We start from the raw sequence: 12,493 nt of genomic DNA, 5'->3' as shown, positions 1-12,493 counted from the left end.
AGGATTCAAAGTTTTTTCAAAAGATTCATAGTACTTAAAAGTTTTGACGGGAAGATTTAAGTGTTCCAAACTTTCAAAGGTTTCAAAGTATTAAAGGATTCATAGTATGGAGAGAATTCAGAATATTCAAAAGATGAAGAGTATTTTATAGAAGTAAAACTATTAAACCTATTGAAATCATTGAAATCATATATATACATTAAATCCTCGCTAACAATCTCTCGATACTCCAACCATAGATCCCCCAAGTCCATTCCCATTCAGTCCACCTTGCACTACGCAAGATACTTATCAAACCACTCTCTCCCCTGCTCCTCACTATCATCCATCGCCTTCCTATCCCTCTCCTCCCCCCAATCACTCCTCAACGCAAACCCATGAATCTGACCCTCGTAAATCCGCAACTCATGCAGCACCTCCGTCTTCCTCGCCATCAAATCCTGAATCTGTCCCACCGTCCCCCGATCCAACAAACTATCCTGATCCCCCACCGCCAAACTCAACGGTTTGGTCACGCTCTCAAAATCCGCCGGCACAGAAACCAACGACGGGTGACACGCCACCGCCGCATCAACCTCTCCATGCGCAGCCAAGATCGCATAGCGACCTCCCCAGCAAAATCCCAAGGCCCCTATCTTTCCCGTCCCAGGATCCCCACGAATATGCGCGATGAAGGAGGAAATAAGCGGTTTCGTGACGCCCTCGCGATGTCTCACGAGCCAGGGCGGTAGCGTGGTAGCCACCACGCCCGTCGCTTTAGTTTTCTCCAAAAGCGATTGCTGGTCTCGGATGGGGAGGGGCGGCTCCACGCTCTGCAGAAAGGAAAGCGGAATGCTGTTTCCTCGGTGGATGTCGGGGATGTAGACGTAGAAACCGGCTTGGGCGTAGTTGTCGGCGAGGAGACGCACGTTTTGGAATTCGTAGCCGAAGACTGGTGGGGGGTGAGTGGGGTGAGTGTGGAAATGGGGGTGCGCTTGGATAGACCTACTGTCGACGAGAATGATAATCGTCTTGGCTTTCGAGCCGTCTTGGGGCTCCGCAATATAGGTGGAGAGATCATTGATTACTTCCACCCTTCCTGTGGGTGTACCATCGTGCACTTTGCCCGACAGACAGCAGGAGGACATTCCGACGTTTGAAGACATAGTTTTCGAATTGCGGATATATACAAAGTGTGCAAAAAAAAAAAAGATTAGAAGATTAAGGAGAAGACTTGAGCAAGGAAAATACATGTATTGCGAGAAGGACTTCGTCAAGCTATAGATGTAGGTGCCTTCATTAAGGTTCCAAGTATGACGTCTGCCGCTAACTTGCTAGCTAGAGTCTAGACAAGCCTTTTTAGCCACTATTGAAAACTGATACTAGTGCTCGGTATAATAGCGTATCCGGGCCGCTAGCAGACACACTAGATACTCGGCCTTCTAGTAAAGATATAGATCGAGCAGTGTAGAAAGCTGTGGCGTTACTTTTGGTAAATTTGAGGATTACTTTCTGCGAAGGTATGCCGTATATTGTTTTCCAAGAGGCTGCGTGGCTACCTAGATGGCGGAATTGGGATCCATGATAACACTGCAATTTCATGGATATCTGCAAGTATCTAGTTTGTGTGCTATTTGAAAATAATGATTGCTTATATACTCCTATATCACAGAGCAGTTTGTATATATGCTTTACCTAGGCACACAATGCGTGAAACTCCATGTAAATGCGTAAATCTTCTCGGTCAGACCCAGAACGCCCCCTTGTTTTCCGTTTCCGACATCACTTGAACAGACTAAAGTCTCGCAATGCTTCCCAGATTCAGTTATAACCCAAATATATGCATGGCTATATGCGCCAAACCAATCTCAAGCACTGATGGCCATTTCTGACTTGAGCTCACTAAGAGGTGCATTTTCCACTTCTCCCAAAGACGAAGAATCAGCTGGGTCCTCAAGGCTTCGACTTTTCTTTTGCTCTCCCCCATCATCCTCAGTATTCTTTCTCTTTTTCCTTACTGCCTTTGCCTCCGCCTTTGCTTGCGCTTGCTTTAATTTATGCTCCTCAACCTGCTTATCAGAAATCCCAATCTTCTCGTCCACATCGATTGCCTGCTCGAGCAAAGCTTTATGGTTTAAATGCTCGCATAGTTGTTGGTAATTCTTAGACTGCTGAACAGCTCTATAAACTGGTTCTTTTCCCGGTATCAGGTGGTTTAAAAGATATTTCGTATTTCCGAATCTGTTCTCTGTATCCAGGCAAAATTTCATGTATTGGTGAACCACCTCCTCCCAGGGCGCTAGACCACCATCGGCTTCACTTCTGAAACAACTTGAGTTTGCTTCGGCAGCTACAGCAATCATGCCACCATTTGTGCCGTACTGTTCGGCCAATTTCAATGCTTGATCTCTATTTTCCACGTCTCCATTCATCAAACAAGCGACGCCACTATCCCGACAGATATCTGCAATCATTTTGAGTTGCTCTCGAATCGCTCTTTCTCTTGGGCGCATTGGCGTAGTTCGGCAATGAATAGTAAGTCCTGTAATTCCTGTAGCGCAAAGCTTTCGTACCAGAGCCTCAGTCTTTTCGGGAGTTTCCAGCAATCGAATTTTAACACTGATTCCGATTTCGAATTCCGGCACGATTTCCTTAACCAAAGCTTCGAGGATGGCGCACAATTTATCTGGGGTCTGTAAGAGAGCTGCCCCCATACCGCCACTTGTACTAAATGGTTTCGGACATCCTGCGTTTACGTCTATGCCTGCCACATCTGCGGCTACTATACGCGCACATTGTACTGCTCGTTCAGGGTCGGATGTGCCAATTTGAAATATGAGTTTTTTGCCTTCAAGTTCTGGATGTAGGCGAAAGATGAGACTTTCGTTTAGATTTCCATTCTTCTCCTTATGACCTTGGGATGGAATTCGGGTAAAATCGATTGTATTGAGACGGCTGTTAAATTTTCGGGTCGTCCCAATCATGGATCGATCGACCGTTTCAGGGCCTACAATTTTGTCAGTTTATGTGGCCAGCTAGCACAAGCCTGGAATCTCATACCCCAGACTAGATCTGCTCCATAGTGGAGAGCAAGTAATCGTGAAGGGAGTTCACCTGACCTCACCATAGGAGCACTATTTCGTAATGTTAATTTAATTTCCAACTGCCATTTGCGACACATTTGACTCACAGTACAACCTTGCCTCTATAGTCTACGCCCTTCCTAGGAATAGGAACTTTCTTGGGAATTGATGTCATGACAAAAGATGCGAGACGTTGCATAACATTGTATTTCTGAATATATTATTGTCTTGAATCAGATAATGGAAAGGAGAAGAAAAGTAATTCCGTCACAAACTAGAAAATAATTTCACTATCTATCGACACGTGACTCAGATAAGAAATAGTGTGGAGGCGAGGGGGCAGAGATGGCGCTAGCAGATGGGGCAAATCCGTATCAGCCACACACATACATACCTACGTACTACGAAGCACTCTTCACTTCACTCGTTATACAAGTCGTCGGCCCCCTTATATTGAAGTGATAATATGATATTATTCGCTAAATGCTAGTCCTCATCCCATCATAAAAACTCGTTGCCATATAGCAATCTTGAGACAGCCTTCATGATTGTAAAAAATTCATATGATATCCGAAATCCATTCGCTAACGCCTTTCCGTCACAACAAACTCAAATTTTGTCTCTCATTCCATTCTTGTGTCGTCTCTCAAAGAAATTCATGGTATCGTTTCTCGTTACTAATCGCAAGACGCGTTGCATAGGTGCTTTGAACTGAAATCCTGTTAGAATGTCTCTTCTTGATAACAGTGGAGATATAATAAAACTTACTGCTGTTCAACGAAAGCAGTTGAGTCCGCAAAGACGCATACGCCAGACAGGTTTTCTGACACCATGCCTATCTGCACTAATGTTTGCACCGAATCTTCTTCCTCCAACTCCTTTAGACCAGAATAAAGGCATAGTTGCGAGTGATGTGGTATGACCGTATGAGTATGTGACTTGGCTTGTTGTGTGGACAGTGGCTGGTAAATAAGATGGAGATATCGCTTGTGTTTGGGTCTAGGTTTGTGGAATATTGTGGTAGATGTTTGATATGGGGGGTATTGTTGATGATAAATATATCCAGATTATTCACACGATGTGGCTGGCAGTAGATGATGCCGATGACCTCTTTGGGTTCTCAAAACCTGTTTGCTGGCTTGGCACAAGAGATGAACGGGGCTTTGCAATTCTCAGCCCCTTTGAGCTCCAGAGAACAACAAACAAACTTTGGGCTATTGTTTCATTATCTTCATATCAAGTTATTTGACTGAGTACACTATGATTTCCCTGTTTTCAATCCTGAGCTAAGATATGCAACAGACGGTAAGTTTTGACACTTGCTTGAAAGCAATTGAACCCTTTATGGATACGCTAGCTATTATTTTCCGAATGATTATATCTACCTACCACACCAAGAAAAGTTAATGAGGATTAGCCCCAAATTCCCATTGTAAATATTTGGTGCTAACTTGGACACTTGATAGCTTCATGGTTTTATTGTCAATCCTTAATGCCAATTTCTTGCTGAGATACTCTGCATTACATGACTCAGAAAAAGCATCGTGGACATCTAAATTTATCTTAAACAGTGAAAAAAAAAGCTATGATATCATCTTCAAATACCTACTAGGTAGGTAGGTGCTGTCATGAAAGGTCGGAAATACGGTTTGACATTAGAATACTTTACACTGAACAGCCGAAACCCCCTTTTTGATATTATGTATATGGGCATTTGAAATCTTCAGCTGATTATTGATGGGGTTTCCGATTCAATCTTGTTCGGATATCAGTGTAGAGTATGACTGCATAGCGATCGCCCCTGAGCATTACCGTCCCCCGCGTGCGAGCATAGCCAGCCCTATCAAAACATGGCCCCCAACTTTTGATGGCCTAATCGTCGGCTCCCTAATCGGGAAAAAGCACTTGTTACTTTGATACAGTGGTTTCTAATGTGTTTTTCATCAAAATAAGAATGCATTGTCACAAAATCCTTATTGAATGTACACAAATATTGATTTGGAAGCCAATATGATATACTCCACAGCTATTGCTGGACTCGAATCAAATGAGACAGTTCAGGGATAGTGATTGAAAATTACTAGTTCAAAGATTAATCGAGGGAGTTGAAGTGACAAGTGCTTTCCCCAGCCCAGCTAGGAACTACTCGGCCACTCAAGAGATTCGGCTAGAAGGAAAGGACGTAAAAGAATGGTGTGGAGAGAGATTAGCGAGATATAAGAAATTAACTGGGGGCGTTAAGTTTGTAGAGGCTATTCCGAAGAATGCATGTGGGAAGATCTTAAAGATGATGTCGAGGGAGCAAGCGGATAAAGAGGGTAAGATGGCTAGACTTTGATGGTAGATTGCTATAAAGTGATAAATTGTACGATTGTACGATAATCCGGGATTTAATGGCAGTTTTCGCGAGGGAAAAAAAGATATGCAATGAAGTCTCAATATTTGAGGCAAAATAGGTTATTCTTCGTTTCTAAACTTTGTTCAAAGAACCCCTACAAGCTTCATCACATGTACGCCAACTTCCATGTATTTCTTAATTGTGGAAGTTGGAATGACTTAAATTCATATCCTAACAATATCAAAAGCATTATATTATCACTCAACATTGAGTTCTCTGTAGATAACTTCGTTTCTTCATAAGAGCTATTTATTATACATGAAGAGATCCTCAAATCCCCTTCACCTACTCCTCTTCCATCAAGGCATCATCCCAGTCAGGCCGCTTCTCTGAAGCTCTACCCACGATACGTCTCTGTTGAGTGTGATTCTGGAATTCGGTTCGTCTACTATACCCAAGCGTCGGATTATTTTCGAAACCGGCCCCCTTGCTTGAGTTTTCACTGTGAGACTTATCATCTAAGTCCTCAATATCTTGATCACCATCCTTGACGAAAGCAGAGGATCTTTCCCTTTGGAATCCAGCCTAAAGTTTGACCTCATCGAGCCCCTCGTTCTTAACAAATTTGAGGTTTGACGAGTCCATATCCATGGAGCGCTTTCCATCACACAACCCTCTTCTGTTTATACCTGTCTGTCTATCGAAACCATAGAGGGCCTCCTTATACATGTCTCCATCATCGTTCTCACCACCCGTACCATAAATCAACCTCAGCATTTCCTAAGTCATTTTGTGTCGTTTCTCCTTATTAGTTCGCGGGTAGCGATCAGAGACTGATGGTTTCCCGCTCTAGTCGAGTTCCGTGGAGATGTCTTCCGAAATTGTGTATGTGGTTTTCTGCGATGCCAGTGCCGATATTTCCACCAGCACATCTTCTACTGGTAATGGCACATGCTCATTCACCAGAACTTCACCAGTATCTACGCGTGTTAGTATGTAAATATAGTAACAATAAAGATACATATATGGACCGTCAGTGACAATTTCACCGCATGACCAACATCTCTCTATCGCAATCAATCTCCGGTGTGGCAGGTAGAATGCCGATCAACTTTCGCATCAAAATTATCAACTTTGCTTTGAAATCTCCCGATTGTTGTTGTGCTTCAGGGGGTTCGAGAAGTTCTGTGATTTTCTTCACCAGCTTCCATTCCTCTGCAGAGTGTTCTATAGCGTTTGGGTCTTCTGGTGGATCGCGCCCAAGATATCCACCTATCGTTTCGATCATTGCAGCCGTTTCATTCTGTATTTTCTTTCTGCAAGACTTGATACCCTTCGCTGGTAACTTTCCTATCCTGATTGTCTCCGTTTCTCTTGTGATGGATTTATGGCGTAGAGCAGTGTTTCCTTCTCCCCATCAAACATCCCCTCATAGGCTTGCACAACTCTTTCCATGTTGTATCGGGAACGAGTTTTGAATCTTAACTTGATGATTATGGGAGAGTTTGTAAAGTGAAAACAACAAGCCGAAGAGAAACTGTAAATGCGGTTTCATTGGAACGAAGTGTCACAAAGTGAATTATGTGATATGAAGTTGTTTTCAAGCAACCTCCAACAATCAAAAAAATATGCTATCACTTTCTCGGGGTACGGGTTGAAGCACGGAGTTGACAAACGAAAGGGATACCAGTGCGTCCAAATACATCCTATTTCATCCATTGCAGCCGAGAAAGTACAAAAGAAATTGATTGAATCTGGAAGTGGAACTGGAACCGAGTTATAACCAGACTCCCTAATTCCGTCCCTATCAACAACCCAGCAAGAGCAGGAACTTCTATCCGATGAGAGTACATTCGCGCCTTGGTCGTAGATTTGTGTCTTTCAAACACGGGCGCAGTCGACATCACCAAGGCCCCGATATCAAGAGCGATGAAGGAACTAACAAGGGGATGCCAGTAGGCAAAGAAGTACCAATCAGTCCAGAGAAATTGAACCATCGAACCGTAGTCCCGTATTCAGTGTTGTGGTTGAGGTTACTGAGGAGAAGCCGAAAGGAGGTACAAAGCTCTATGGTTTGCTTGGAAGAAAGATGGACTGTCTGTACTAAACATTGTAGCCCAAAACAAAGTCTTCTCATTCTTCAACGAATGCCAGAATGATAGTCCTTCTCAAGCCAAAAGGGACGTCACCTAGATAGCAAATGTCAAAAATCACTCAGTCCTCGAAGCCAAGACAAAGAGCTGTCTGGAAGACAAGTATTGATGCGAAGAGCAAGGGGCACCAGCAAGTTGATATGCGAATCAAAGGAAGGTCACAGTAGTGCTAAGGATAAAGCCGCATAGAAGATGTTAAGTGCATCTCTGGTCCGGTCATTATTTTCACAGATCACTATCAAGCATGGTAGCATAATCAAGATATTTGAGGAAATGATCCGACTGAGGGAAATGTGGTTGAATCGCGCATCTCAGTAGGCCCTGCGATGGTAGGAAATTCCGGGACTGACTGGATGTTTGTACCTTGAGCATTAGTTTATACAATGAAAGTTCGACTTCAGACGTAGTATTGATTATTGAAAGCACTTTGAACGGCAATGCAAGATGGCATAATTCGCTTTTTGAAAGTAACTCGCAAACTTCAAGACGTATGGACAAAATGTGATCGCCAAATAGTTTGACTAATAATAAACCCTTGTTAGGGGTAGTCTAGTCAGAAAAAAGGAAGAAAAAAATAAGGCGATGATTAATACACTAAAAATGCGCAAATCGATTTAAACAATCTAAACATCTAACTTGCCATACTAATAATGGTTCCCATAATTTGAGTGAACATTCATCGTTTTCCCACATTCCACTGTTCCATCTCTTCGTACTAACAGCAGCATCGCATCAGAATTACTTGGAAAAGAGCAAGTGTCACTTTTGATGGAATTTTATTTGGTACGAGCATTTGCTAGTGATAATTTAGCTCTTGTTCACATTGAACAAGAAAGCCCTTCAGATACTAACGCCTCTATGTTTGAACGCCGCCCTTGCAACATTCGCACCTAACAACACTTGTATAACAATATTGACTCCAGGCACCGCGTGGCAAATCCCGTTGTGTCAAAATAACGGAGCAAGGTTCTCAGGCTTCATTCATTCTGGTATCATAGCCCCTGAGTTCTTATATGTCTTGCTATCACTTTTCTTCGGGTCTCTCTTCCTCCCATAGTATATCTTGGATACTCATCTCGAGAAGAATCTTCCAATCGTAGCGCTTGCAATATTTCCCGCAATTCCTGAAGAATACATAGCACTGCCCGCCAAATTCGATGCTTGTCCAAACTTATCACATCTCGAGAACGCCAAAGTATTCGTAACTGTCAAACTCAATGCAATCACTGCGAGACCATACTCGTTAGCGATTTCCTTCATGCGTCATCTCGTTTCCATCCTTCTTCCATACTCATGGCCGCCTGCAACCCGAACAAAAGGCAGAACTTACCGATCAACGTCAACCAAATAAACTCAAACCTAAAAATGGCCACAAAGGCTAATCCAACCCATAACAATGGTTGCGAATAAAGTGCAAGCCAGAAGAATCTGCTATCCGTAGGGTTTATGATTTTCGTATTTGGATCCGAGGATTCAAAGACCCAATGCGAATCACCAGATGCAGGGTCTACTTCATTCCACCAACGCAATCCAACGAGGCGACGACCGGCGATATTCTTTAGGTAGTAAAAATCGGCAGCGAGGAGCAAGATGGTTATTATGAAGATCATGACACTATTTGAATTAGAGGGTCAATTGACGAATCTAGGAACGGAAGACATACAAGTTTTTAATGAAGAGCATTCCGAAGAGGTATACTAGGAGACTTGCTATTTCTAGGAGTTAGCGATGTATTCATAATAGCATATCCAGCAATCCATCCAGAACAACTACAACTCTCGAAGCTCAAATCAAACAATGCGCAAACCTACAAATGCGAAATCCTAGGAAACACAACAAAGTAATAGGATGTGAGCTGAGACGCCAACTCAACGACCCGGCAGATTCGTTCTGTTCCATGATGAAAGAGGTCTGTTTTATCAAAAGAGCGTAGAAGTTGAATTTGTTCAAGTGTTGATCATGAACACCTGCATCTACATGCTCAGGTACTCGTAATCGTCGTAAGGCCAGAGTAGCTAGGAGCTTAAGGTTTGACCCCAGTTATGGCGCTAGCTGGGCGGTGGATGATGGCAGTATATTTCGGGTTGACCTCGTCTCTCTTCATGAATCACCAACAGTAGACGTACATTCAAAACACTACACTCATTCATTTTATAACAACATGTTGTCATAAATATATGTATGACATAGCCATAATACTTCATCAAGCAAAATCATATACTAATAACCTCGTTACATCCGGTGATCCTCTGCGTCAGATGCGTCCTAACCTAGGCAGGTGCCTAGAGGTTCTCTGAACAAGACATCCTCCAAGATTGAATGCGCCCCCGTCCGGCGCATAAACACTGTCAGACATTCATCGTTCACCTACTCCACTTATTCTTGACACTTCACTAACATCACAGTATATATATTACATCACATTGGTTCATTCTCATATATGGTTTTAAAAAAACCTCGATTTAAAATGACATACTCGAAGTAAAGTACCGACCAATCGTACAAAAAGACGCAGTCTTTAGATTCTATTCTAACTTGACCCCCTCCCTGCCCCCCAAATCACTCCATTCCCCGCTTAATGTCTCCAACTTCTTCCTCTGATCTTTCTGATGGGATTGGCAGTAGAAGTGGAGTTGAGAGTAGTTCCACAAGATCCGAAGCCGGGTTGACAACCGGTGCCACACCAAGCATCACCAATTCCACAGAATCCGTCCTTGGAGCAACATGGACCAAAGCCGGAGCCGGTACATGTTTTTTCTGCAGAACAGAGACCGTCGACCGAGGCCTGAAGGGCTCCGGAGCTGGTTCCTGAAGATGAGGGAGAGCTGGTGCCTGATGTTGGTGAAGCTGGTGCGGATGTTGCGATGATGGTGGCTGAGCTGAGTGTAGATGAAGCTGCAACGGTTGGGAGGATTACGATGGAAACTGGAGTTGTGCTTGAAGAAGCAACAGGTACTGGAGCGGATGGCGCACCAACTGCCGGGGCAGATGATACGGGAGCTGCTGGAGCACTGGAGATTACACTGCCTGCACTTTCTGCACTTTCTGCACTTCCTGCACTTCCTGCACTTCCTGCACTCTCTGAGGCTGAGCCCGATGCATCAGAGCCAGATGAGGCAACACCATTGACAGGACCACAAGTTCCGGTGAAAGTACCTGAGTCTGAAGTCTGGCGTGTAACATCTGCATCTGGGCCTGGGTTTGGATAGTTGACGGCCTTACCTTCTACAGATGTGCATCCATTGCCAAGGTTGACAAGGAAGAGATCGGGACGGGCAGAAAATGCGACAGCTGGAGCAGCGCGAGCTTTTGTGCCTTCGATGGTGACGGCAGCGCAAGACATGTAGAACTCGCGGTTACCGATCTGATTTTGCCAAGTCCAAGCGAACATTGCTTCTCCGGCTGGGGCGTCGGCAGGAACAGTGAAATCGGCGCTTGAGCTGAATGCGGTAGGACAGCTTCCGATGTAAGAATGGATGACCTTGAATGACTTTCCAGAATCGTAGGAGAGTGCGACTTGGCAGGATCCTCCACCGTGAATGGCACCGGTTCCGATGGTCCAGTTTGCGGTTTGACCTGCGGACCAAGTGACGACAGATTTTCCTCCAGCCGTACCCATGTCGTTGTACTTGCAAGGGAAGTTTGCACCGGTGGCTTCGAGTGGAGCGGTTATGCTGTAGTCGATTTGAGATTTGACGGAGTTGGGGTTGAGCGCAGAACGGAAGGGAAGTGGCCAAGTCATGGACATGTGTGCGTTAATGACGAAAGCGCAAAGGATTGCTCCGAGAGCGAGGCTGTTGGCGAACTGCATCTTGATAGTAATGAAATAAGTTCTGGTTATTTGTGTGTGTAGTGTGTTGTGTTTGCGACGTTGATGATCAGACCTGCTGAACTGTTGTATTATCGTGTATGGAATAGGTATGTGTTGCAGAGAATGTGATAGTCGAGCTATATATGCAGGACTTGAAATGGAGGGAATCTCGAGTCAATAAATACAGCAGAAAAATGACTGTACGAAAATAGAAGAAACAATGTGATTCGAAGCTCGCTTTGTTAACAATAAAGGAATGATTCGTAAGTGTTCCAGCACAATGAATAGGTGACTTGAAAAAACTCAAAGAAAGTATATTGTTCTTTATCCGAAATAAAACTCTTTATTCACTTTTATAAAATGCCAGGGGCCAGACTGTTTAAATAGACGCTTCTTTGTCGGCCCATACAAAGAATCCATAGAACAATCCAGTTGATCAAAGACATCCTATGAATAACCTACCTACCTACCTACCTAGCATTCATCTCCGAAGATAAAATCAAGAACGACAAGAGAGTTTCATAAACTCTAGTTCTGTACAATTGATAGAGTAGACCAGATTGATTCTCCCCTGTGCAAGAAAATATCTAGATTCTAGTGAGACTTTGAGTAGAAATCAGGGAATCTGATCCATCCATTCATCTGAATGAGAATGAATACGCGATTCAAAAACTAACCACACACTTACCCACGCGAAAAAAAGGTACCGGACCGGTCCTTCCCCTTTCTCGGCAAAAACTGCATAATTTTCTAGGTATGTAGGTACCCCAACCTCAACTCAACTCAACTCCTCTCATCCCATCCCATCCCATCCCGCCTTATCCATCCATCCCGCACCTCATCTCACTCTCATCTATTGAACAAAACCAACCCAACCAGCTCCCAGCTCCTCGCCCCCCCCCCCCCCCCTGAAACAAAACTAAAAAGCTAAAAAGCTAAAGCAATCCTCCTACCCGTCCATCCATCCATACCTAGGCATCCATCCATCCATCTTATCACTCCCCCCTCCCCCCTCCCCAAAAAAACTATTAAAAAAACTCCCTAGAAAAGCACCAACAAAGAATCTGCCTACAGTACCTAGCTACCTACCTAGTTATAGTTACCAACGAATCACCAGACGACACCCCTC

General features: G+C 44.0%; 4 protein-coding genes across 4 annotated transcripts; all 4 read right to left on the bottom strand.

Moving 5' to 3' along the window:
* Nucleotides 1-275: 275 nt before the first annotated feature.
* EAF01_000253 (uncharacterized protein) lies at nt 276-1,145 on the bottom strand (the record flags this gene model as incomplete). Its single annotated transcript, XM_038908503.1, has 2 exons — nt 276-931; nt 989-1,145. 2 exons carry the CDS (start codon nt 1,143-1,145, stop codon nt 276-278), a joined length of 813 nt encoding a protein of 270 aa, XP_038775409.1.
* Nucleotides 1,146-1,847: 702 nt separating this feature from the next.
* On the bottom strand, nt 1,848-3,261 carry EAF01_000252 (uncharacterized protein; the record flags this gene model as incomplete). Its single annotated transcript, XM_038908502.1, has 3 exons — nt 1,848-2,986; nt 3,040-3,113; nt 3,170-3,261. 3 exons carry the CDS (start codon nt 3,259-3,261, stop codon nt 1,848-1,850), a joined length of 1,305 nt encoding a protein of 434 aa, XP_038775408.1.
* Nucleotides 3,262-8,310: 5,049 nt separating this feature from the next.
* On the bottom strand, nt 8,311-9,452 carry EAF01_000251 (uncharacterized protein; the record flags this gene model as incomplete). The annotated part of the gene is made up of 4 exons (XM_038908501.1): nt 8,311-8,779; nt 8,884-9,167; nt 9,217-9,262; nt 9,365-9,452. The coding sequence occupies 4 exons, from the start codon at nt 9,450-9,452 to the stop codon at nt 8,625-8,627; spliced, it is 573 nt and encodes a 190-aa protein (XP_038775407.1). The 3' UTR covers nt 8,311-8,624.
* Nucleotides 9,453-10,128: 676 nt separating this feature from the next.
* EAF01_000250 (uncharacterized protein) lies at nt 10,129-11,364 on the bottom strand (the record flags this gene model as incomplete). The annotated part of the gene is made up of 1 exon (XM_038908500.1): nt 10,129-11,364. The coding sequence occupies one exon, from the start codon at nt 11,362-11,364 to the stop codon at nt 10,129-10,131; it is 1,236 nt and encodes a 411-aa protein (XP_038775406.1).
* Between the last annotated feature and the right edge of the window lie 1,129 nt (nt 11,365-12,493).

The sequence above is a fragment of the Botrytis porri genome, assembly GCF_014898465.1.
Source record: "Botrytis porri strain MUCL 3234 chromosome Unknown BPOR_001, whole genome shotgun sequence".
Classification (NCBI taxonomy): domain Eukaryota; kingdom Fungi; phylum Ascomycota; class Leotiomycetes; order Helotiales; family Sclerotiniaceae; genus Botrytis; species Botrytis porri.
This window is presented reverse-complemented; position numbering and strand designations above follow the sequence as displayed.